Raw genomic sequence first — 27,632 nt, forward strand, 5'->3', positions numbered from 1 at the left:
AATGGCGCTATGGAAACACAGCAGGATGACTTTGGTTGGGACTTTTCTGTTTAGTTAAACAATAAAATAGGAAAGAACCAAATGTTACAAATGAGTAAGTGTCTCCTGCAGCAAAAGAAAGCAAGCCTTTCACAGTAATGAAAGTTATTGTAGAGAACCTGAGCCCTCATTATCTTCATATTCTTATTCTTTGTTTCTTTAATGATGATAAGGTCACTGTCTATAACACTATATTCAAAAGCATTGAAGTTAGGTCACCTTGGTCTGGGCATACCTGAAATGATTTATAGTATGAAGTAGTAGCATTTTATTCCTTGAAATATAGTCACAACATTGTGTGTATGAGACATTTAGTGGATGACATTGTGGCTCCATTGAAGCCAAATCAAAATGCCATTAGAGTTCATCCACACAATATTCATTGCAGCTGAGACAGATATTGAAACTGCATTACAACAGCAACCTCCCTAGGCGCCTATTGAGGTCCTGGCATTCATAAAGGACACAAGCCTTTTGCCTCCTTTGTAATGACAGGGATCAGAGATTAGTCAAAGGAATTTGCCTCTGTTATTGCAGACTTGTGGTGTGGATCATCCTGTCCTCATACTATTGAGATAGCACGTTTTAAAGGTACACAGAAGTAGATCAAATTCATTGGACCTTAAATGCAAGCAGTCATAACCTGCAATCTGTTGAGTCTTATTCCACTTTATGCCTAAAATGGTTCTAGACCAACAGAAATCAAGTTTCCTTTGATCAGTTTTTACTTGGTTGTTACCAGTTGCCACCTAATACAAGGCTGAAGCATAAACAACAGCATTCCAACCATGCATGAGACCAAGAAATCCTTAAGTCATCAGCTTTACTTAACACTGCTTTACTGAGTCAGATGAAGATTGACTGGCAAATAATTAATTTAGAAGAGGAATATCTGCTTCAGCTTGCTCTCTGTTGAACTTTAGATGACCAACAGAAATTCCCAATGATAGCAACTGGCTCGAGCTTACTTTGATCCTCATTTCTCTATACGTCCATTGGAAATGTGCATTACTAGTCATAAGCAAACTTATCCGCAAAAGACAACAGTCATTTTCCCACCGGATCTTGCAGAGGTCATTTGATAGTGGGTTCCAGACCTACTATATGACTACAGAACTTACAGCTCTTTGAAGGTTTTGGACATGGATCTATCATTAATTCAATATTTAATTGTCACCCCACTTTGGTCATATATACTTTTATTGACAGACTTGTAATTTTTTAATTAGTCCTTTTAAAAAATATAAAATCATGTCTATTTCCTTTAGGAAGTAGTGAAATTTGCTTTAGCCTACATTATAATTATAACAACAACTACTGTTATTACTATTATTACAAGTTTCCTTTTACTGGCTGATGACAATGCCAAGTTTTCTTTAATCCCCCACAAGTACTGAGTTCTATTTTGTCTCTAGAGATGGTCACTGCTTTTCTTTTCACACAGCTCCAAAATAAGCAAGTTACTAATTTGGGTCCCTAGTAATTAAAACATCAGCTTCACTCTTCACACTGATCCAGACTATTGCACTTGATATCCTGTTTTCTCAGACCTTGTTTTTCAAGTTCTGATCTCTTTCATGGAGATTATGACAAAGAAATTTTCTGCTTATTCAAAGATCTTTAGCCTAATGTTGGATATAAGTACAATAGCTGAATTCAAATTCTGACAACTATTTTCCCATGTAACAGATAAAAGACAAAATAAGTGTTGCCTACCATCTTCCCTGATTGCAACCAAAGGACTCACCCTGCTTCACCTAAAATCTTCTTTAAATATTTACCAGACACCGATTCCAAGAGTGGCATTTTAATGTGTTGCTTCCTCCCGATACAAAACAACTGTGATTTCAGAAAAATTAAGAACTTCCATACTGTTATCTTCCAACAGCAACATGAGAAATGCTCTTCCTTCTCATTTAACCATATGCTGAGGAAAAAAAAAAAACAAACCTGAACCAAAACAGCCACAACCCAACAACCCAAATATAGTATGGAAGAAAAAACCAAGACTATTACCAAAAATAAATAAAAAAAAATAAGGGTTTTTTGGTGAAAGAAAGCAGATGTGAATGGCAGCTCTAGGCTGAAAGGTGCTATCTAAATGCTTGTGAAAACAAAGGGTAGGCTTTAAAGCCAATATAGTATCCAGGAATCTTACCAACAAGCAAGTTAGGAATGGGCCAAGGTAGCTGGGTCCTCCCCATGCCACTTTGTATACAACTGAAGCCACCAAAGGTGTGCCCTGTCTCCTAATAAGTGTTACAAAGTTTTCCTTTCAATGTCAATCCAGGCAAATCTCTGCCCTACACATCCCATTCTGACGTAAGTAAAAGACATTAAGTCCTACACTCGGTATTATTTCTAAAAGGCATGTGTGCTACTTTTAATGCTTATTTAAAAAATAAGCCTAGCACTATTTCAATGCCTATTGTATTATTATGGATGTTGAGATTCAACAAGAGAAATGTCATCCCACAAAGAAGTGTTTTTGAGATGTCTCTGACAGATCATAAGCTTTGGTAAATTAGAATGGCTCTAATGATTTCACAGAAGGAATAGCAACGTGAAACTGCTGAGTATCTAGTCCTTTATCTCTGTGGTAGTTACTTTTGCTGCCATTTCCTTTGGCAAAAGACTCAAAGCTATCAGCACAGATTCCATAAGATCCAAGAAAACAAATGTTTGCTCCAAGCAACTACTGAATTATACATTAAAAAAGCAATGTAAGAACCAACCAAATCCATACAGTTTGAAGGGAGACAGAAAGGACTATGTTTTGTTTTTTCTCTTAAAGGTCCATTTGACTAATTTAAGAAAATGCCTTAAGAACTTCTGAACAAGTCAGAAGCAGTGACACTGATACCCATCATGAGGCGTATTTTAACCATAATGAATATTCTTGTGAGTGACATACTTCTGGTTTAGACAGAGCTGATTGAGATATTGATAGATATTTAGGTTGATAGATATTGAGTATTCCTGGAACATCTTAAGATTATTTTATTCACTGGAAAAATGTCTTCATTATGGTCCTTGCCCAACAACACGTCGAAGTTAATGTGAACATTACTGCTGCAGTGAAACCTCCTGCCTACTAGAGTAATAAATTACATTGTGGAGAGGGCAGACGTTTTTCAGAGCTATACCATGTAAGTGAGGATTCAATGTGCTGATAGGGAAAGGACTTCTGAGAGATATTCAGTATGGAGTCATAGAATCATTCAGGTTGGAAAAGACCTTTAAGATCATCAAATCCAACCATTAACCTAACACTGCCAAATCCACCACCAAACCGTGTCCCTAAGTGCCACATTTACACATCTTTTAAATGCCTCCAGGGATGGTGACTGAACCACTTCCCTGGGCAGCCTGTTCCAGTGCTTCATAATCCTTTCAGTGAAAAAAGTTTCCCTAATATCCAATCTAAACCTCCCCTAGCACAACCTGAGGCCATTTCCTCTTGTCCTATCGCTTCTTACTTGGGAGAAGAGACTGATCCCCACCTCCCTACTACCTCCTTTCAGGTAGTTGTAGAGAGCGATGAGGTCTCCCCTCAGCCTCCTTTCCTCCAGGCTAAACAGCCCCGGTTCCCTCAGCTGCTCCTCATAAGACTTGTGCTCTAGACCCTTCACCAGCTTCGTTGCTCTTCTTTGGACATGCTCCAGCACCTCAACGTCTTTCCTGTAGTGAGGGGCCCAAAACTGAACACAGGACTCGAGGTGCGGCCTCACCAGTGCCAAGTACAGAGAGATGATCACCTCCCTGCTCCTGCTGGCCACACTATTTCTGATGCAGGCCAGGATGCCGTTGGCCTTCTTGGCCACCTGGGCAGACTGCCGGCTCATATTCAGCCGGCTGTTGACCAATAGCTCCAGGTCCTTTTTCTGCCAGGCAGCTTTCCAGACCCTCTTCCCCAAGCCTGTAGCACTGCATGGGGTTGTTGTGATCCAAGTGCAGGACCCAGCACTTGGCCTTGTTGAACGTCATACAATTGGCCTCAGCCCATCGATCCAGCCTGTCCAGATCCCTCTGTAGAGCCTTCCTACCCTCGAGCAGATCAACCCTCCCTCTCAACTTGGTGTCATCTGCAAAATTCCTGGGGATGCACTTGATCCCCTCTTCCAGATGACTGATAAAGCTACTAAATAGAACTGGCCCCAATACTGAGCCCTGGGGATAACACTTGTGACCAGCTGCCAGCTGGATTTAATTCCATTCACCACCACCCTTTGGTCTCGGCCATCCAGCCAGTTTTTTACCCAGCAAAGACTATACCCGTCCATACTATGAGCAGCCAGTTTCTCCAGGAGAATGCTGTATCTGCAGATCTTCCTTCCCTTGGTTTCAGGTGACATATTTAGAAACATTTTTATTACATAAACAAATAGGTTTTTCAGCCTAGTCTACACACAACTTTTTTACTATGAAACAAGTATAGTTAGGTCTGGCTTTGCCTTGTTTGCATTAGTTATAGCAATATAACCTTATGTAAATGCAGTAAATGCAGGGAAAAAGTGCCTTATATTAGCAGAGTTTATTTTCCTTTTCATATGGGAATAAGCCAAACTGACATAGCTTTTATATCTAAAGCCACAGCAATAGAGTGTCTTTAGATATACACAGTCATAGTGTATACTTGTACAACAGAAGCAGTACAGTGAGTACAAAATGCCTAAGAATTAAACCTGTTGTGCAAATAATACTTGGAACAAAACTACAAGATCAGTCTATGAAGTCTGTTAGCAGTAATGCCTTACACATGCCTGGGCAAAATCAGACTTCTTTGTAAATATGTGTTTGGACACCAGTGGATAGAACAGCTCTGTCATTCCAAATTCAAAGTCTCAGCTTTCTGCCTTGGCTAGGGTTGGGTATCCATGTCCACTGCAGTTTCTCCATGTCTACCAATGCAGAAATATTATTAAAGCATGCGAATTTTGGTGAAATTTTCTCCCAAAGATTCAACATTTCAAAGTACTAAAGAAGAGGAAGAATAACAGAATTTCTTAAAGGATTGTGGCATGGGTTTGTGGTATCCATGATGTTAAGTGATGTAAGAAAGCGCAGCCGCCTCCTCCAGCTGCTCTGGCCCAGGACCCACCTGCCCGGCCGCTGGAGCCCAGCCGGGTGCCCGCGGACCCGAGGCGTCTGCTCAGGGATGTGGCTGATGCTTTCCTGTTTGCAGGCTCAACCTGTAGCAAAGCTGAGCACATGTCCCAGAGATGCACAAACACACAGACACGGAGACAGAGGACACTGACACGGCCAGTAACGCAGACTGCCACAGGGAAGGCACTGCCTTCAGCAGCACCTACATACAGGACTCACATAAACCACAAGGACAGACAGCCAAGTCCCCTCTTCTGCTTTGGCTGGGAAGGCAGAAGGTCACTGGTGCAGGCACACACACACACGACACTTTCCAGGTTTGCAATCACACATACGCTCATGGATCCCTTCAATACCTGCATGAACCCTCTGTCCGCCTGGCATCCTTGCCCGGATCCCAAGTCCTCTTATGCATTTTGTGGGTGCCCAGCTCCCCAACTAGTCCGTGCTCAATGCTCGCTGGCAAACCCGCAGCACTCACATGCTTGTCCCTCATGCACCCCACATTTGCAAATCCCCCCTGAGTGTAAGAGCATGGACCCCCCCAGAGTGCCTGGCCTGGACCCAAGGACTGCCTTCTCACTGTTGAGTCCAGCTTAAAGTTTGCTAGCGAAAACACACCCCCCCCCCATGCACACCCAGTTTGGGAAAGATACAGTTGTCCACTGCACCCCCCACTCACTCCAGTAGCTGGGACCCTGGACCAAGGGTGCCCACCCCCCATCTGACTCCAGTAAGTGGCACCAATTTTCACTCCCACATACACAAGTCTTACCAGTGGCTGGTACTTAGTCCCTGCAGCACACGTACACATGCAATGATAGTGAGATTATGCAAAGCAATAGCAAAGCAAAGATTTAATAAGAAGATATAAGATGATAGGACTGGTGATCAGGCACAGGACTCAGCCAGACAAGTGTTCTGACTGGCCCCTTTTACAGCCCTCTCTCTCTCTGCCCCCTCTTTGTTCCTCCCTGCACGTCCCCCATGGGTCTGTACAGCTCCAGTGATTCCCGCACCCCTCCAGCTCTGGGGGTCTATCTGGTTTACAGCCCTATCAGTTGCAAAATCCAGGCTGATCTACCTGCAATTGTTGCCCTGTGGTTTCTGGATAACCCATCAATTATTGTGAAGTTCATTCCTTGTCATTGTCTCCATGTTTGCTTTGTCAGGTCTGTGTGTTGGTGTATTTTGTTTCTGTTTTCCCCTTTTTTCCCCTTGGTTTCCCAATTGTCAAGGTCCCCGATCTGATAACCTCACAGGAATAAACTTTCTCACACTCTCCCATGCCCCCATCAATTAGTGTGTCTGACCAGGTTTGGTTCTCATCACGCCCTCCGTATCATTTGTCCCTCAGGTTTGCGTCCCTAAAAGTTCTTGTTTATGGCTTCCTCTTTTTCTTATTAACTCTTGTTGCACTGAATAAGGTTCTTGACCAGATACCCTTAGAGGAGCAGGCACTCTCCTTCCACATACCATTACATGACTAGCACAGTAAATTGTTCTGCATGAACAAAACCTCATTTAATTTCTCCAGATCAGATTTTATTTTGTACATTTAAATCAGTTTCTGATGTGGTAAATGAAAGAGTGAACAAACCCAAACTTTTACATGAAATATCCTTATATATTTCAAGATCTACTATTATAACTTAACATGATGGATTGGTGAAAAAAACAAAAACAAATCCCCACCCTTTTTAACACCTTTTTTAAACAGAACCCCAGCAAAGAAAGAAAATGTCCTTTTTTATACGTATAGGATATATTTGAACTCATTAAAAAGATTTAGTATAAAATGTGTCTGTAGGTCTCTGCAGAATATAAGTAAAATTTTCTAAAGCCTACATTAGTTTAAAATATGTAGTAGATCGTAGCTTTTGATTTCTGTCTTTTTTAACCATTAGGAAATGCCGAAAAAATTTCAGAAGCAAATGTGTATATCCAAGTTCTCGATGTTAATGATCATGCACCAGAATTCCCTAAATATTATGAAACATTTGTTTGTGAAAATGCAGTTTCTGGCCAGGTAAGTGTGAAGGACTCAGCCATCAGTTTTCTCATTACAATGAAGATTTGGTCTGAGATGTTACTATTTCCTTTAATACTGATTATTTCAGTACTGTGAGTACAGGCTCTATTTTGTCTATTTCCACAATTAGTTCTGTTGATATATGCATAGTCTGAAATTCAGATTTCAAAAGACTGTTGTGTATTTTTCCCCCTTTAAAACAAAATCGATACATCTCCTTGTTTGTCTACCGAAACAGGTAATAGAGAAACACAGACAGAAACTTCTGGAAAAAAAAACCAAAACCAGCATAAACCACAGATTTGATTCATGTTCATGTCACAGAAGTTAAAACTAGGGCTGTTATTGACAGCAGTAGTATAACATAGTGCAGAACAACCAGACATAGACCAGATTCAAACCAGATCCATGTGTTCTTTGGTTAGAAACCATTTACTGTGAACGGAATTCAGCCCCTATCTAGTTCAGTGGAAATCTGAAGATCTTTAAGTCACAACCCTTGCAACACCTTCCCTAGCTGGCGGTTTATAGGATTGTCGTATTAAGCATCCTTCCCTGGAGGTTTTTTTTCATTTCCTATTTGCTCCCCAGGTGAATGGGGTCACATCAGCCAGCTGCCCTAACCCCCCAGGTACACTGCTGACTGTCCATTTTCCTCCTGCCACTGTCCTCTACACCTTTATTTTTTTTTAAGTGATCGGTTCTACAGCCTAAGCCCTAAGCTGTGCAAGAAGTGTGTTGCCAGGCTCTACACAGGAGTCTAAAAGAAAACTGCAAAAAGAAAAACAGAATACACGAAGTTAAAAAAAAAAGGTACAAAATGAGCAACAAAAAAAGCAACAGCAAAAAGCTATAGACAGAAAGATCTGGATTTTTTTTCACCACTTTAAAGCATTCTTTGGACATACGAAAGAGACCTTTGGGATATTTGTGATGGTTCCATTCAAACGTTTTGCTATGTTTTGATTTCTGAATCACAGAGCCTTTCTTTTTAGACTAGCTTGGTTTACTTTGACCTTGATTAATCTGCAGTTAAATAAAGCTTTCTTTGTAGCAAGAGTAATTTCTTTATAGTTTTTGCATCCATTTGTATATTTGTCTATCAGCAGTTGGTTTGTTTATTCTGCATTCGGTAATTTTCCACTCTGCAAAGGCTACCTCTGGTTCAGAGGTACTTGGAGCAAGCCATTTCTTTTGGGTTTTGGGTAACTCATTGACAGATCAAAGTGCAGGCATTAAAGCAAATGTTACTTCATGTTCCTTGTCTTCAAGACACCATGAATTAAATATGGAAGCTTATAAAATGAATATTTGTAACCCATGTTTTGGACTTGCCTACAATATAAAAACCCAGGTGATTTATTTCCCAAGGTTTTTATTATTCCATAGTTGCTTACTGATAAATAACATCTGTATGCTAGCCTATTAATGGCTACTTTTCAATAACAAATTAAGTATATATATATATATAAAAATATATTATATATATATAAAAAGTATTTTGAGAAACACTGGAGAAAATGACACTGTAAAGAATAGTAGTAGTAACAATAACAATAAATGCTTTGAGCACAGGATATAGAATTATTCCTGTTTAACATTGTAATACCTGAATGAGGAATGAGCAGGATATTTTTCCCATTTTACAGACAGGCAAAATATTACTCTAGATTTTCCTTTTTCTTTTTTTTTTTTTTCTTTTTTTTTTTTGAGAGTCACAGGCATCTTTAGTTTAGCCTTTGGAGACAATGACAGTAATGTTAATAATCTTCTCATTAACAAATGATATTAGGAAGAACAACAGTAAATTACAACTGAAGTGCATAATTATCACAGTCAAAGTTTATGACATTTTATTCAATGTTTATGATTTAAAACAGAATTGATAGCTGATGTAGCTCCTTCAGTGCTATTATTCTATTTTTTACTTTTTACTCACGGAAAAAAAAGGTTCTTTATTTTCATCAGCAAGAAGCCAAAATGTTCAAAAACGATTTTATGGATGCCCTGGTTGTCCAATGAATAACACAATTTACATTTCAGAAGAATCAGTTTAAGGAATTGAAGGGCTTAATCAGGACATTACATACCTTTTTCCCTTAGCCATATTTCTGCAATCAATTCCAAATGGCTCAGGAATCCGCTTACATGTTATGAGTTGAGATCAAAGCTTGTATAGATTCTATATTCTAGGCTTTGATAAAGAATTTGAAACACATCATGAACAAAACTAATTGTTGTCCTAATTATCCAAACTCCGAGGCAGTTAACGGTAACTTCAATCTAGAGAGGAATGCTTGTTTTGAAGTTTGGGGTTTTCTGAAACATTATAAAAAATTCTTTGTCTGCTTTTATTCCATGAGTGTTGATGTTCATGTCCCTGTATGGTGGTTTTGTGAGAGTTACAGATAAGTTTAGCTTAGCCTCTGAAAGGCATTCAAACAAAAGGATTACATTTTGATCTGTGGGACTATAATTTGAAATTTGACAATAAAAATGGAAGAAGGTAGATATGTGTTTTTTGACATCATTATAAAACCATTCATTATGTCTGTTAGACATTTTTAATGGATTTTTTCACTATCCATTTCATGTTATAGTTGTGTAGTCTCTTATAACCCAAGTCAGCTGTATACTAACCACAATTAAAGTTTTCTCTTGCACATTGAAAAGCCACTTTCACTGCACCACCAGTATTAAATACATTCTTTTCAAAATAACTTGAACATGAAACTTGCTATGTAAAATAGACTTCTATTCTACTACAGCTATAACTAGTATCAGATCAAATAGAACAATATTAGTAAGACATCCAAAACTAGGATTCCCTTTTGATTATATCTTTTGACTTTATAACTGTATGTAGACATGGTAAATGATGACCACAATGCGGTATTAATTCTTTAGAGTTACCCTTTATGTGTGTATACAGTAACTAGAAACTGTTGAATTCTAGAGGCAATATTCTATAAAAATAATCAGGACACAAAATGGTCCAAATCTGTCCCAAAGGTAACACTAGAGACATCCCGGCAAGAATTGACTTGACCCAGAAAGCATAATTCCCAAGGCATTAATACATTAACTCAGCCTGAAACTGAAGCTTGAAAGTTTGAAGTAAGTTATATCAAATGTCTTACATCACATGTAAGCAAACTGACCATCCAGAATATATCTATTTTGATGCATGGTAATTTCAGTCCTTCTTGTGGATATTGGTCTTTATTCATATCATGCAGGAAACAGATTTCAGCTGAAGACAAGCTGCCCTGGATACACCTACATTCTGAATTAATGCTGTCTTCTCTGTTGCATATGTATTCTGGCAGTTCTGAGTTCCTGTAATTTGGGGATCACATATGAAGTGACTTTGATGTTGTAGCTTGCTTAGTAATTTTTATTAGATCCGAAGAAGTGACTGTGTATGCAGAGCACTTTGTATTAGAGATAAGCAAAAACCCAGATTTATTTACTCAGTACTTAGTATATAATAAAATAATGATCATTTTCAGTGAAATTGAAGAGTACTCATTTGATATTACTTCTCTACATAATAAAATGTTGACAGAACAGGGCAAATCTTTAACCAAATTCTAGGGGTATATGATTAATGTTAACAATGAGCTGTTTGCTAAAACTGATCCTTTCTAACAAATCATGATGTAAAATGATTTTTGATAACAGAGAAGTGAAAGTGATGGGTTAGTAAGCCGATTTTTATTATTTCACGTTGCTAAGTTCTCTTCATCACTTACAAAAAAGCATCTGAGCAGTAGTGATAAGAAAATAAAAAGCTAAAAAGAAAAAAAAGGAATGATGGCATTCCTTAGAGTATAAAAACCTGGTGAAGCTGTGAAAGCACCATCTATTCTAGCAGGGCCTTACTCTAACCTATACCTGCAGATGCACTGAGTGTAACTTGTGACATTTTGAAACAGTGGGCACAGTGGCCCATGGAAAATTCCTTTTTCTGTTTTATACTGGTTGTGATTCAACAACTTTATCTCCTAGCAGAATGAAACAGGGAAGACGAGTTTATCAGCATATGCAAACAAACATAAAAAGGCATCTAAGTGTCATGGCATGAGCTTTGTAATCATTATTCCTTTGCTGAGATGTATACCATTTTATTTATAGCTGAGCAGAAACATCTTACAGGAGAACCAGAGAAATCAGATCAATATTGTGCTAATTGGCTTTTCAAAAAAGAAATAGAAGCAGTCAAAAGGAGAACCTTGGTTTTGAGTTAGAAGTTCTACCTGGAAAATGCATGTATTGTCTATAGTAATGAACATTTTAATCTTTTACCTGCACTAAACTCTCACTGTCATCAAACATTATTAGGCAATGAGAGAAATCCTACTACTTGTAAGATCTCTGCCAATTTGAACAAAACCTGTTCTGTACTCCCAAAACAGGTGGGTGATCAGATCTTTTATATCCCATAAAACACAGCAGAGCTCTTATTGAAGGATGTTGGGTGGAAAATAAAGCAAACTAAACTAAAGCAGAAAGAGAAAGGTGGCAAATCTGTTCCTAGTTCCTTCCATCTGTCTAATGGGAATGGTAAAACTTTAGTTAGGTATGGGAGCATACACAAAGGACTCCAAATTACACACTCTGAGTACTCTAGCATCAAAATTAATGGTACTGGTGGTTGTTCAGATGGACAGTTTATGCCTTACGCTGAACTTGTTAGAGAGAAAGCGCTTAGAAGCAGAAAAGACTGTAACAGAGAAACTTTATTCTTTCTTTTGGACATCTCCATAACTCCAATTCAGTGCAACGACTTGGGGTTGAGGAAATAGATTTTCAATGAAATTTCATTAAGAATACCAGGCAGTCAACTACTCCATAGTCCATAACTTGTTATTTGCAAGTTAAACAACGCTTAGCTAGACATTCAGTCTAGAATGGTTTACAGAAATTCCCTTTTATACAAACTAATTAATCAATGAAAGATCAGAGCTGTTACTGATCTCTTAGACTCTTCCACTGATGATATTTACCAGTTGAAAGTGACCACTAATCAGATGGGTGGGGAAGTTCAGTATAGCAGGCCACATCTCTTTGTGACCTTTGATGGAAGGAGCCCCTGCTGTTCCCAGCAGTGATCTCAGTCTGTTTGGAAAGAAACAGTAAATGAGGCCCACCCACCATGAACTAAAATCAGGTTTCAAGAAAAATCAAGTGAATTAATCTCAGTTTTAATGAAATGCACATTTTCAAATGGACTGCTGGATTATTAAAGCTTCTAGATGAATGAGACTTGAAATAAGAAATTTTATAGCAACTAAATTTCAGCCTAGTCAATACAACAACTGTTATGACCTTGCAGAAGCAACACATCATTCACTCTATTTTCTTTGTTTACACACTAAAATGTAGGGTTTTTTTAAACCTTGACTCACAAACAGCAAGTGCAGTTTTTCAGTCTGTGATGCCAGTTTCCCTGGTGAAAGGCTAGAATCTCCTAGGTTAGATGTACAAATACCTAGGAAACCAGAAAAAAAAAGAAAGAAACCGTTTCCTTCTCTCTGGGTGATTTTTTCCTTTAGAGTCAGCAAAATTGAGCTGCCTATTCCTCTCTGAATATTTTATAGACTCATCTGGGTTTTGCTGAATCTTAGTGAAAGTGATACAATAAGAAATCAACAATAAGAGTTTACCCTGTCCTTACATTCCAAATATTCCCCTGTTTCTAGGGTGAATCCTTGAAGGCATGTGAATATGCCAAGAATAACCATAGGGGTCTTAGGTTTGTGTAGAAGAGCACAGTACAGATCAAAACAAGGGAAGGTGGATTTTTTTTTTTTTCAGCCAGACACATACTCCTCAGAGTTATTTTGATAGGATCAGATATAGATAAATTTTATATGGGTAAATACATTCCGTATGTAAAATAATGGAATTTAATAATGGAATAGCAGAACAGTATCTGATTCACAACTGAAATAATTTTATGATTTTCAAACGTGATAAACTCCTACAAATATACTCTCCAAAGACATTGCTAATACCTGGTTAAGTAACTATTAATCAGAATGAAAACTAGACGTATAAAAGTCACATCTATAACTAATGTGGTTTTTTTTTTCTTGCTAGGTAAGTAGGTAGGTAATTCTTCTCTGCCAAGTAACTAAACTAAAAAATAAAAAAAATTAAAAAATTAGATGTGGCTAAGATGTCTTTGTAAGTTACTATATTACTCTGCATATTCAGTCTAGCTTGACAGACCCTGAATTGTATGGAGAGACATACATCCATACAAAGCTTTCTCTCAGCTGCGGCCTTGGAGGCTTTACTAGCAAATCATCAGCAAAGGCCAGCAGAGTCTTTTTTCATTTTTTCAGGTATATGTTAGAATATTAAAATGAAAATGTGCCATTGTTCGTGTTTTAGACTGGTTATATAGTTTTGTTCTCTATTGCTGTTCATATTGAGCATACACTGAGAACTATATTCCCTTATAAAAATGAAGTCTATGATTTATTATCAGGTAGTATTAGGGATCAGTTATTTCTTTTCACTGATTTCTTGACCTGCATGCCTATGCCTGTATTTGCATCACCTTAGCTATTTTGATTGCTCTGAGGAAAGGGAAAAAAATTTCCTCAAGAAGCTTCATCCTTTGTACACTGTCACCAGGTATATCACTGAACAATCACTCCTCTCATTAGTGGCAATAAAAAAATCTCAAGGGTCCTCATTTTTCCATAGAGTGTAAGTATAGATTTGAAATAAATTTCACATATAAAAAGGGCAGAGTGCTAAGAATACAAAGCTTCTGGGGTATGAGCCACATTTTGCACTCTGCTGTCATGATTTCATCAAACTTAGCTTGCTTGAAAAGAAAAAGAATGTGTGCTGAAGTCTTAGATCTTTGAAAAATGGTTTAATCGGGACAGAGTTTTCAAAGGCACAGATGGAAGGCTGTAGTCACTTCCACTGACTTACTGCTTTGCTTTTAAAGCACCACTTGTAGCATTCAGATGCTTTCTGGTTTGAGGAAAGTTGAGGCTTCAAGTCTTTTGGGTACAAATATATATAAGGCATAGGATGACTGATAAAACAGAGACCGGGTTCAAATTGGACACTTTTCTGAAAGTTGGTGGGCTTGCATCAGTTTGCTTTCCTCCTGGTTGCCAAGGATACTCACCAATACATGCTGAAGCCCAGGTCTTTACATTTTTACTGATAAATGTAACAAATATAAGCTCTTTTTAAGCAGAACTATTGCTAATTATGTTAACTGTAGTGTGGTTGTTTATTTACAGAGATGAAAGATACTCTTTTGAATGATAACTGTTATTTTTTATCTTGTAACGACTATCTGGTTTAACATATTTGTAAGTGAATGTTATTCTGCTTTCTTGAGAAAAAGCAGCCAAGAAGTTCCATAATCAATGTGTTATAATATCCAGAATCAACAATTCAGCACATGAACTTGTCACCATATACTCACTTACTGGAGCTACAAAATATCAGCTGAATGATGTCAATGTGTTTGTGGGCTGGAAGGAAATGGGTTTTGTATAGAAGGATTTGTTCAAATGTAGAATTATATACTTTTCACCTTGAAAAAAAGGACAAAACACTATACATATGATTACTTTTTTCGTTTATGGAAACTTCATTTACCCTTTGTCTTTTGATCTGGAAAATCTTTTACATTTTCTCAAGATTTTAATGCTTGCCTCTCTCAAACAGATGAAAAATCAAAGCAGAATATTTGCAGAATATGAGTCTCAATGAGACTCTTTGAGTATAGGAGGTGTATATTTGTGACTGCGTAACGTGCACTCAACATGTATTCACAGATCACATCTCTAGCATCAACAGTTTAACATACTTGATACGTCCTGTTATTGTTTTAAAGGACAAGTAAATACTTTTATTCTTAAACAATTCTGTTTATCTGTGTTTCCAGCTAATTCAGAGCATCAGTGCAGTGGATCAAGACGACTCAGCAGAAGGTCACCATTTTTACTTCTCATTGGCTCAGGAGGCCACAAACAACTCACACTTTACTGTCAAAGATAATCAAGGTGGTGTCATTCATGTAGCTCTTTAAGACCTTCCTAATAAAAGATGCATGCTTCTAGTGGGCCTCACATCACCAATTTTGTAAAAATTTCCACTTAAGTAGAAATTGTTATTATAAGATATGAACATGTCATGAGGTACATTTCAAAACAATAATTCAGTAATACTAAACAGTTTATGTCTCTTTTTCAGCTAAGTAATGTAAACAGCAAAAGACAGCTTTATTTCAAAGAAAGAAAAAATGCTGAGATGAAAAATACACTGGTATTCCTTAAAATTTATTTTCTTAATGTAGGATACGGTGGGAGATACCAACTTTCTTGTTAAAATTACCAATTTGTCTAAGAAACAAGATCACCAGAAAGAGAAGACTGCTGTTAATACAAGTCTGTTACTTCATCACTTCAGCAAGACCAAAATTATAAACACTGATAAATACAAATATAATCTTATTTCCCAATATATTTTAAATTGCATATGCTGATTAATAATGACATCATTAAATGTCTTCTATATGTATTCTGATGTTATTCAGAACTGATATTGTTTGAGACTCTTACAAAGAGTGATATAGAGTGATAGCAAGCAAAACCAGTCTGAAGTAAAAACGTAAGTGCATTACCGGTTGGAATTGCAGGGAGGATGACCACTTAGAGTCAGCCTGCTGAGACTACAAAGATGAGCTTCTTCAGACTCAGCTAAAGTACACATCGCTTGTATTGACTTTGCTAATTATTTGAATGTTCTGGCTAGGTGAATAAATCAATGGAAATAAGTTTTGGAAAGTTCAGACAATGTTAAATGGCAAACTACTTCTCTCAATACCTCCAAAGTTAAAGTTAATGTATTAATGAGTGTTTCAGTTCCCAGCTTCATTAACCTCACACTCAGTGCCAGAAAGAGATAACTTGTTACATTAAGGTCAAACTGTGTAGGAGCCGCGAGCCTTTCCCACCTTTGCTCGTTCTCCACAAAGTCCGAGCAGAGCCAGGCACAAGGCAATGCATCCCTTGCCTTTTGGTGGCTATTGATGGGGAATAAGAACAACCCACCTTTTACAACATGGTAGGGTCAGCCCTCACTCTCTCCCTTTCTGCTGCATTTCACAGAAATGGTTGGGTGAATTGGGATAGTCCTAGGGAAAAAGCAAAACTGAGTGTACAGATCTGGAGCATTTTATCTCAGAGTTATCTTCTGAATTATGAGAGAAACCTAGAAGAGCTTAAATGTGAGGGAGTTAACTTCAGTAGATTGTTTGGATAGATGTGTCATACAGATAATGGTAGAAATACTTTCTTTTTTTTCTACGTACATGTACGCACACATGCAGTAATTCATCCTGTCATGATAAAAAATTCTGACATGTCAACATTTATAGATGTTTCTCCTTTCCATTATACACAGATTTTGACAGGGCTAATTTGTTTTGTGGCAAGCTAAGTTTCAGATTTGAATTAGTTGATATGCAGCAGGAGCTGAACTTAAGCTGCTTACTGGGTTTTGTATAGAAGTGATTTCTAAACCCTAATAGCTAAATACAAAGCACGGGGAGAGCCTCTAGCAACTTTTCCCTAATTTAGATAGCAAAGGCTCAGCTAGCTCCAGTTTTTTGAGTCATGGAAAGAAATAAAAGACCATTCTAGTGGACTTTTTTCTTGCTTTCTCGTCTTTCCCTTGCCGCCTGCTTTCTCTGTGTGCTGCCAGAAACACTTTTGAAGCCTTTTGATTGGTAAACTGTCTATATTTCATCTGTGAACTGCTGGATTGGTAGCAGCTGGTTACATGGAGCCATTTTAAGAACCAATTAGTTAGTCTAAGCAGGTGTCAGATACTGAACACAGTGGGATTTTTTTTAGCTCTGAACTTTAAAAACAGAGCTCCGAGGTCAAATTTTATTATTGCCTGTGGAATACATATGTCAAAAATAAATGCAATTATTCACGATTGACACAAAAAACCCACCACATACCAGTGCCTGGTTTTACTTTTTTAACTTTATTAATATGTACCTTCGTGCAGTACCGTTGTTTTTTAAATAGGTCAGATTCCACTGGAGTTTTATTGTTGTTGTTAAAAAGTGAGAAATGAATATCATGCATAATAATTTATCTTCTAGATAACACAGCTGGAATTTTCACAGCAAAAAGTGGCTTCAGGAGGCAAGAGCAGTTTTTTTTCTACTTACCAATCTTAATTCTGGATAATGGAACGCCACCGCTGACAAGCACAAATACTCTCACTATCACTGTCTGCGACTGTGACACCGAAGTTAACACCTTCTACTGTCGATATGGAGCTTTCATGTATGCCATGGGTCTCAGCACAGAAGCTTTAGTTGCTGTTTTGGCTTGCATACTAATACTCCTAGGTAAGTATGAGCAAGAGAAATGACTGTTTCCTTTTACAGTAGGCTTGATTAAGTGACAAAAATGTGGTGCCTTGACTGGAAGCACTGCACTATTGAGAAAAAATGCAATAAGGCAAATGTTTCATTTCTTTTCTGTTTTCTTAATTATAATTCCCCTCCCCTCCCCCTTCCCCCCCCCCCCCCCCAGTTTTCAGTAAAATCTGAATTCTAACACAATGACCTAAAAGCTGGCTTTAGTTGAGTCATGGTCCTACTTGTCTGTATTGGTTGAAGTCTGTATTGAGCCCAGGTAAAGCTGAAGACAGCATTACACAAGGAAATTGGCTGGTATAAGAATACATTAGAAGGAGCAGTACCCTACTTATTCTGCCTTAGGTATGCCAAATGTAGAGCTACGATCAATACAAAGTAATAAAAGAAAAAGAGAATTCAATGCTCTCAGAAAGCAGCTCCAAAAACAAGCAGGAATTTTCTTTGTTGGTTAATAAGGTTGCATCTCCAGACAGCCTTTTCTCCAAATGTTGGGCATCTCCTTTTTCCTCTCCCGGGACACCAAATTAACCTCCATTACATTCGGGAGCTTGTGAATATAAAAAGTGGGTTTGAGAGTGTTTTAAATGCACAGGAGCTGTGCTTGTACTTCTGCAAAGGGTCACACATAGCTGGCACGTGGCACTCGAAGCCAGACCAACCACCCAAGGCTGGCTGCTCCTGCGCTGCGTGGGGCTATGGCTGCGGCAAGACGTATTGGAGTGACAGCACTCAGGGAAACAACTTGTTCACCTCGTGAAGCATGCAGCTATTGCAGCTAAAACGCATTTCCTTTTTTTTTTCCAGCAAAAGGGTATTGCTGCAATGTTCACTGAGTGCTTTGATGATAGTGACACACTGTGACGGCAGGCACACTGTACTAGTCATTCCCCAAAGGCTAAATAGCCATCCTGAAACTCTGTACCTGCCTGAGTTAGTGAGGTTAAGGTATGGCAGCTTCTGAGGCCAGGAAAGAAAGAGAAGTGCTGGAACCAGGTAGGTTTGTTTTCCAAGGCAAAATGACTGACCTTAGAGCTTGGTCAGTGATGGTGGTCATAGACCTCGAGACCAAATTGAGGCTGATGCCAATGAAGCAACAGAGAAAGACTTCCAAATCCCTGTTGCCTGTGGAATAGTATGGCACATCCATATTATGCCATAGTCCAGTATATTTCATAAAATGTCATATCTAAAAATGCCACAAAACAATCTATGGCTTATGTTAGTAAAACCATTTTTCCACTAATGAAACTACAAACAACACCAAAGTAAGAAAATGAAGAGAGAATCAGGATTTCACTAAGCTGTGTGATATCAAATCATCATTACAAATTGTGCAAAACCAGCATAAAATGTTTTTCTAAATTTCTAAAGAAATTTTCTAAATTTTCTAAATTCTAAAGAAAAATAAGGAAAACTATAATCAGAATCACAACAAGAAAACTGCAGCATAATATCTAGCTACACAAATATAATGTCCAGAAATAAATAAATAATAATAACAGAAATTACATTGCCTTAAGAAACAAAAACTTTTGTTGAAAAATATTCTCTCACTGTATTTGTTAATGAAAGCAAATACAATAGTAATATTTTTAACCTCCTCTACTGAAAGAAATACAGAACAATTTTATGTAAACCATACTTTTTTGCCATATGAAGAATATCTAGGTAAAGAACATTATTTTTTCTACCCTCATTATACAATATGACCTCTACCAGTCCATAAATAGCATATAACACTAAGCATATCATCATTAACTACAAGAAAGCTGACGCTTGAAAATAAAGGCTTGCAGCTTTATTCTGATGGTGTGTTTTGATCTGCCAGAGTAGCAACAGGACACAAGAAAAACAAGTCCAATAAAGCTAATGGAATTATTTTGACTTTACACCAGTGAAAAAAGAAATTTGACAAGTTAAAAATGACCCATATTCTGCATTCTGTCCACAAGGTTATGGTATGTTTTCCTTAGTGCAAGGAAGAGGAACTGGATCTAATTATTTCCTGTTGTACCTTTCACCTCCTGACTGAATCTCTTGGTGAGAACTCATTGAGATTTCTCCTCAAATGGAACCCTATAATTTAGTCCCATGTAGTTAAATGAGATGTCCAGAAGCAGCACATGTACCTGTTAATTATAAGCCAGCATCTTCAAATGGCTTTGGGGTCTTAAAATTAGGTGACATGCAGGAAACTGCAGAAACAGAATGGCCTACAAAAAAAATACATGTGTTTTTATTTATCCCTGTGAACACACTGAATAGATAGGGCAAGGATGAAAACAATGGAAGGGTACCTTATAATTATTGTGTCTAGATGGGAGTACCCTTGGCCAGACACTAACCGTTTCTTGACTCCATAGCAAAGTCCAAGGATTGCACCAGTTACCCTACCTCCATCTCCTGGTTTCCAACAGAGAAAACAGGTACATGTGATTGGATTTGTGGTTTCTAGACTTGCCTGCACTCCCAGAGTCACCTTATTTAAATCTGAGCATTTCTTGCCCCAGGCAATCTTCAGTAGTGGCACGGGAAAGCAGCCCCCCTGACTGAAGTCCCTGCCTTAGACCTGGCAGTCAGTGTGAGCTTACAGGAAGGCCAGTGTGCATTTCAAATTTTCTGTGATTGTCGCAGGCTATCGGAACCTGGTAACTTTGCGATATGCATTTACGGGACTGAGGATCAGGAGGCAAACTATATCACTGAATTATCCAGGCCATCAGTGGAATTATTCACCAAGGTCCTCTCTCCAGGTGGAATAAACCCTTGATGTCTCCTGGGCCTATGCATACCACAAAAGTCAAAGCAGGGATACAGATAAATATAGTAATGAGAAAGAAAAAGAAACTAATCTACCATGCTCTTTAAAGACTTAGTGTTATATGCTGTTATTTATGGACTGGTAGAGGTCATATTGTATAATGAGGGTAGAAAAAATAATGTTCTTTACCTAGGTATTCTTCATATGGCAAAAAAGTATGGTTTACATACTTTACATATTTTAAATGCATTAAATCTTCAAATGTATTTTTGTGATTATTTAAAATGAAATAATAAAAGGTTCTATACATAATATGTTTGCCACATATCTGAAACCAAAAGTTTGATTTTTTTTCCATTTTCCTGTATCATCATGTGCACCATTTGAAGAGTTCACCATGCAAAGGGTTTGGAGAGTTGAAACTATCAGGGGTTTGTAAACTTATAATAACATTGTAGAAATTCTTGTTTCCAGTGCTTTCAAGTTTGGGGCTGGTATCTCCCAGTCAAATGAAACTGTATACAGTAAATATGTAGAAACAAAGAACTACTTCAGGTCCCTCATATCCCTAAGTGAGGTAAAATCCTGTCATTGTTGGTAGTTGTATCATGTTATGTCCTGAGTAAAAAATTACAGTCCACAAACTGGTTACTTACTAGATAGAACTTCAGTAAGATTTAGTTAAAAACTGAAAACATTAATCTCTGTGAATGTCATAGACTATTTCAAGGGGATCATTCAGCTAAAAATGAAATGAGGTAGGATCAAAAAATAATGCTTTAAAATAAAATTTTAAAAAGTTTTCATGTGTGAGAGAAACAAGCTGCTCTGATTCATAGGCCTTGCTAGTAAGTACCGCTACAAGATCACACAAAATTTAGTGATAGTCTTCAAATTTCCAAACCAGCACCACGGAAATAATTGAACCACACCCTGCATAGTCTATGGAATTGAATGGTTCAACCAGCTGAGGAGGATATCTTGCTCATTGCCTCATTTTCCATTTGATTTTCCTGGGGCTTTGATCTGAGAGAGACTGAGAGATTAAGAATTTAAATTCTGAATGTGAATTTGATATATTATGTGATAAACCAAAGCAGTTTCAAAAAGCATAACTCATGTTTCCATCAGTTTCAAACTCCCATCTACCAAAAGAACGGCTCCATTTCATTCACCTATTTTATAAGTCCCTTTGTAGCCATTTTCCCACCACATGCTATGCTCATTTCAAACCCGTAAAATCCATAAAAATTACAGCTCTATAAATTTGTTAAGATAGCTTGACATCACAATAGCATCGATATTAAGAAATGTTACCATTTTTTTAAGTCTTTCCAAGCACATTCAAAGTCTCTGGTTCTGTTTATTTTTTTCCTTTCCTTTCCTTTCCTTTCCTTTCCTTTCCTTTCCTTTCCTTTCCTTTCCTTTCCTTTCCTTTCCTTTCCTTTCCTTTCCTTTCCTTTCCTTTCCTTTCCTTTCCTTTCCTTTCCTTTCCTTTCCTTTCCTTTCCTTTCCTTTCCTTTCCTTTCCTTTCCTTTCCTTTCCTTTCCTTTCCTTTCCTTTCCTTTCCTTTCCTTTCCTTTCCTTTCCTTTCCTTTCCTTTCCTTTCCTTTCCTTTCCTTTCCTTTCCTTTCCTTTCCTTTCCTTTCCTTTTTCCTTTCCTCTCCTCTCCTCTCCTCTCCTCTCCTCTCCTCTCCTCTCCTCTCCTCTCCTCTCCTCTCCTCTCCTCTCCTCTCCTCTCCTCTCCTCTCCTCTCCTCTCCTTTCCCCTCCTTTCCTTTCCCCTCCTTTCCTTTCTAATTTCCTTTCCTTTCCTTTCCTTTCCTTTCCTTTCCTTTCCTTTCCTTTCCTTTCCTTTCCTTTCCTTTCCTTTCCTTTCCTTTCCTTTCCTTTCCTTTCCTTTCCTTTCCTTTCCTTTCCTTTCCTTTCCTTTCCTTTCCTTTCCTTTCCTTTTTCCTTTCCTCTCCTCTCCTCTCCTCTCCTCTCCTCTCCTCTCCTCTCCTCTCCTCTCCTCTCCTCTCCTCTCCTCTCCTCTCCTCTCCTTTCCCCTCCTTTCCTTTCCCCTCCTTTCCTTTCTAATTTCCTTTCCTTTCCTTTCCTTTCCTTTCCTTTCCTTTCCTTTCCTTTCCTTTCCTTTCCTTTCCTTTCCTTTCCTTTCCATTCCATTCCATTTTGTTTTTTTGTCAGTGTTCTTTCTGGCAATTGTAGCCATAAGGCAGCAGAGGAAGAAGTCTCCCTTTTCAGAGAAAATGGAAGAGTTCAGAGAAAACATTGTCAGGTATGACGATGAAGGAGGTGGTGAGGAGGACACAGAAGCCTTTGATATTTCAGCACTGAGGACCCGCACTGTCATGCGAACACACAAACCTCGGAAGAACGTCACCGCAGAAATCCACAGCCTCTACAGACAGTCTCTGCAGGTCGGTCCTGACAGCATCATCTTCAGGCAATTCATTTCAGAAAAGCTTGAAGAAGCGAACACAGATCCTAGCGCTCCTCCATATGACTCACTTCAGACCTATGCATTTGAGGGGACCGGCTCTTCGGCAGGATCCCTCAGCTCTTTAGGTTCACACACATCAGATGCGGATCAGAGTTACGACTACCTTACAGACTGGGGACCTCCCTTTAAACAGCTTGCAGGCATGTACACTTCCCATAGAAGTGGGGGGGATTAGTTACTCTTTGCTTTGTTGTTTTATTTTCCTAAATCTCAGCAACCAAAAACAACTGTACATTTTTAAAAAGGAGATCATCCCACACTTAAGCATGAAAAATAGAAGCCCAAGGTTGGGTTTTTTTCTGGAAAGTCTTGGACGTAGCAATCTTTTGAAAAATCATACCAGGCATGTCATGAGGTGAGGGAGCCTCCCATTTGAAAATCTCGTGGCTATTTAGGTGCCTGAATGCAAACTGTGCTGCTTTGGATATCTAGGCTCTCTTCTGGATATTGAAAACCTGGGTCCTGTGAGTACAAAAGGAGGAGTAGAAGCCATAAATGGATATAGTAAATATTCCATCATCCATAAGCTTTAAACTGTTTCCAAAGTTAAGACAGACTTTTGCTGTTGGGGTTGAATATATTCATTAACTGAAGTTAAACTTGCATATTTGTACAATGCTTCATTATATAAATATACTTGCGTGAAAAAGTAGACCCTAGATATTCTAATACAATTGCCAGAAGAGCTCACAGAATCATCTATTTATTGTTCTTAGGATGATAAAACTAAAACAAATGTCTTTTCCTATCAGTGTAAAAATAAAGACCAATTACAGCATCAGCAAGTATTTGCTGCCATTTTAGTTTTTAATGGAGCTATTGGAAAATATATAAACCAATACTTAATTTAGCAAATAAGATAGAAGAAAAGAAATCAGTTAAGTTAGAACCAATATTCAATGTAAATACTGCAATTGTCCACATTATACATTACTGTACTTAGAACAGAATGCTATCCAAATACAGGCATTTTTCCTTTTATTAAGAGTTTAAAGGATGACTGATTTACCAGCACAGATTTATTTTTTTATTATGGAATATAAAATTATCTGCAGTAGTCAGTTTTATTATAACAATATTAAGAATCTTTAAAATGCTAAGCTGATGGTTATAAAACTTTATGTATAACATTAGATAATAAGATAATAAAATGTTTTAATGTTAATCCACTTCTGAAAATGATCTTGAATCATTCTGCAAGACTCAAGTCAGACTTCAAAATTAATTTCCCACAGTATTTTTTCCAAATATTCCATAATGAATATAAAGCTGTCTCAGAATATTTCTTTACTCTTACTTGTACCACTACCCAGCAGCAATTTTGGATCTGAGGGTCATCAAATATGTTCAAAATGGTCTGCCTGGAAGAAGCAACCTGCCTGGTTTTTACTCACCTCTCTTCCATCAGGTACTTATTTGACAGAAATTACATCATGTAATCAGCTGATACATTTCCACACCTAAAAGCTGGCATCAGGATAAAGAAAATTATGCAACATGTTTCTCCCCCCCCCCCCCCCTTTTTTTTAATAAGATTTTAGGTAAGTGCTACTGAATTACAGAGCACTGGACAAAGCTTATGCAAGAAAAATAATAATAATAATAAAAAAACCCAAAACACTCAAAAAACCAAGAAACAAAAAAAAAGCATGTAACATACAAGGTCTGCAATGTTTGCTACAATTGCTGTTCACTGAAGAAAACCAAAGCATGTAGGCTTAGGGGAAAGGTGCCAGTCCAGAGTTTAAATTCCTGTCAGCTAAAAATAAAACATGTGGAGGAGTTTGAAAATCAGGAGAGATTTCCAATGTGAGGTCTCGTAAGGGCAGAAACATTATTCATGATATTCATAGCTGGAAAAATGCAGGGCACATCATCTGACCAGGCACAGATGAAGCAGCATCTGCTTCATAAGGAAAAATTGGTTCTCGCCAGTCTCATGCTAGGACGCCAGTATGAATGAGCAGCTACAAAACAGCTTTAAAAGATGCACAAGTGAAAACATTGTACTAATGACTCTAACATTTGAGTTCAATGGCTCTCAAACAGATGTGACAAAATAACTTTTATTTGAGTTAATATTGTACATATTAGTAATTTTCTCCATGGAGAAGAATAGAGAAAGAGAGAACACCTATACGTGCGCTGTTTGTTGGAGATGGTGAAAAGTACATTTTTAGGATTAGGTCTATAGATTTATGCAAGTTATACCCTAAGCAAATCCTTATTCCACAGATGGCCCCAGTGGCATTAATAGAATTCCTCATGCTTTCAGGCTGTATTTAGTACAAAAAGGATAACAATGTCTGATCTTTTCTCAATCCAGAGATTTTGTCCATTTATGTGGGGAAACAGCCTTGAACACTCAACCATTTTTGCACTTATAATTTCCTCTTTTTACTGTAAGGAATTTTAACAATAAATAATTTTTGTAACCAGTGCATACCACTGTCATGTAATTTTTGTAACCAAGGTATGCCATTGTCAGTAACTTCTATATGAAAAAAGAATAATGGCCTACAATGGATCTTAAATGATCTTTAGCTGAAAAGACATAAGATGGTGTTTGCCCAGCAGAGAAAGGGAGTGTTTTGCTCCAAAGTAAGAAGTTATTCCTAGCTGTTACTGGGCCACATCTTATTAGGCTCCTGGTATTCAATCTAAGTCAAACCTGCCAATTTATTTCCACATGTGAGAAAAGAATCACTGAACTGACCTAGTAACTTCACACTTCTTTTAATATACTGTGTTTAATTTAGCTGAACAATGTCTGCAAAAAGGTTTTGTGGAAGTGTCTGCTTATTTGAAGGAAGTAAACATTCTGAGGAAGCCAAATTAAACACATAAGAGATATCACAATAATTAATAGTATGAAATTAATAAAGGATAAATTATAAGCCAGAGTTCCTGATGATGAGATCTATTAAATTGTGGAATGGTTGTCCCAAGAGGATCCTCTGTTACCTTCATCTTTTAAAACTCCTTAGTAGCTAGAATTAGTTATGTTGTTGGCTGAAGCAAAGAGTGCAAGTATGGTACCAAATGGTAAATATATATTCAGCTGTTCGTGACCTGCCTGAGGGAATATGAGGAAGACTTATTGCCTGGTCAAAGGAAGTATGATCATACACACTGCTTTAAAGAGATGTTCCTGTATATTTCTTTTTCTGTAACATGGTAATGAGACAGATTAAGAACTGGTGAAATACCTGACAAAAGATTGGCTTCCTGTTCCAGTCCTCGTTCATAGGGATTCAGTGCGTTGTGTTATTGGTTTTATTTAAAAGTCAAGGAAATGAAGACTATGCATATATTAATAAATGCTTAACATTCATATGTTTTAAGTTAAAAAACAAAAGAACAAAATTACTTGATAGCACATTGCAGCTTCAGACTCATTGTTGTGACTGGAAAAGGCTATTTTGTTTATCCATTCACCCAAAATAAAATGCTTTAATTTGATTTTCATTTTGTATATCACGAAATAGGGGTTTTTTTTATCATAACACTGAGAAGCAATCCTGCTTGCCACTGAGGATAATCTTAGTCTTTAATTCACAGAATCTTCCTACTGCATTTTCTCATAGATACTGTCATTACACGCCTAGCTTTGCTTTCAAAATTTGCATTGGAAATGTGGTTGTTATAACACTCATTCTTAATTGTATGGGGTAACCCTGTCAGATGAGAGTAAAAATATTTTTGAAAAGACAGTGTGCATTTTATGCTTCAAAGTCAGATCTAATATATGCTCTCTGAGGAGTAGAAGTTAAAGGAGATTATGTGATTTTACATTTTGGCAAAGAATACATTTTACCCTTGATCCAGAATATGAGCAAATAGAATAGAATTTATACAAAAAAAATCAGTAGCTATTAGTAAAGTCTGTAAGATTTCTCTACCAGAAAATTAGTAAACCTATATTTTATAATGAAAAATAAATTGCATTAATGTTTATAAAAAAAGTTGACACTTTTTACAATAGTAATTTGGATGGTCTCATATTTATTCAGAAAAAAAAATTCTTCATACATGGGTCTGTATCAGCCTTATGTCTCATATACAGAGTCCAAAGAACAGTAAGATTTACTTATAGTGCACAGAAGGATAAAACATACATACAGAGAGAGTGCTTAGATCAGTATGAAACACTTTACCCACAGCAAATAGATAATAGCAATAATCAGAAATGTGCATAAGACTCAAGAGGATATCTGCCAGCAAAGGCAGTTAGATAAAAGGCATTAAGAGCAAATATTAATAAATACAATTAGAAACCATCACTCCTTCACAAAACTCTCCAATAGCAGAAACCAGAACAGGATATCAATGACTTTTAATTCCCCAAACATTTTAATTGTGATTTAGGTAATGCTTTAATAATATTGAAGTTTTTAATTTAAACAATACCCCACATGTGGAGGTTCAAATAGGATTGGTTTGTAGAGAAACAATAACATCTGCATACATATATCTGACCAAAAAGATACAACAGAAGTTACTGGATTAAAGCTTAAAAGGATGCAAACCTGCCCAAAGATATATGATGCATCCCTTCTGACACTGTTATGAGTAAATGATCTCTATCATCACAAATTCCTCTGAAAAGAGACTTTAGAAAGTGTGTCTCAGACAACTGTTTCAATAGCTTAGGAGCTGGAATAAGAATTTTTTATATGCTGACTCTGTATGTTGGACTTACAAATGTCAAAACTATCCCCCATTATTAATATTGAGGATAC

The 27,632-nt window shown here is 37.4% G+C and overlaps 1 protein-coding gene across 2 annotated transcripts in view; it reads left to right on the plus strand.

The window, feature by feature from the left end:
• The window catches only part of CDH19 (cadherin 19), a 75,896-nt gene extending 49,524 nt beyond the window's left edge, over positions 1-26,372 (plus strand). For both annotated transcript variants that reach the window (XM_075022916.1, XM_075022917.1), the window contains 4 exons: positions 7,056-7,177; positions 15,111-15,228; positions 17,343-17,594; positions 22,575-26,372. In XM_075022916.1, the coding sequence (XP_074879017.1) occupies positions 7,056-7,177; positions 15,111-15,228; positions 17,343-17,594; positions 22,575-23,065 (983 nt within the window). In that variant the 3' untranslated portion in view covers positions 23,066-26,372. The remainder of the gene's footprint in view (positions 1-7,055; positions 7,178-15,110; positions 15,229-17,342; positions 17,595-22,574) is intronic.
• Positions 26,373-27,632: the final 1,260 nt, after the last annotated feature.

Source organism: Buteo buteo, chromosome 3, assembly GCF_964188355.1.
Source record: "Buteo buteo chromosome 3, bButBut1.hap1.1, whole genome shotgun sequence".
Lineage (NCBI taxonomy): Eukaryota > Metazoa > Chordata > Aves > Accipitriformes > Accipitridae > Buteo > Buteo buteo.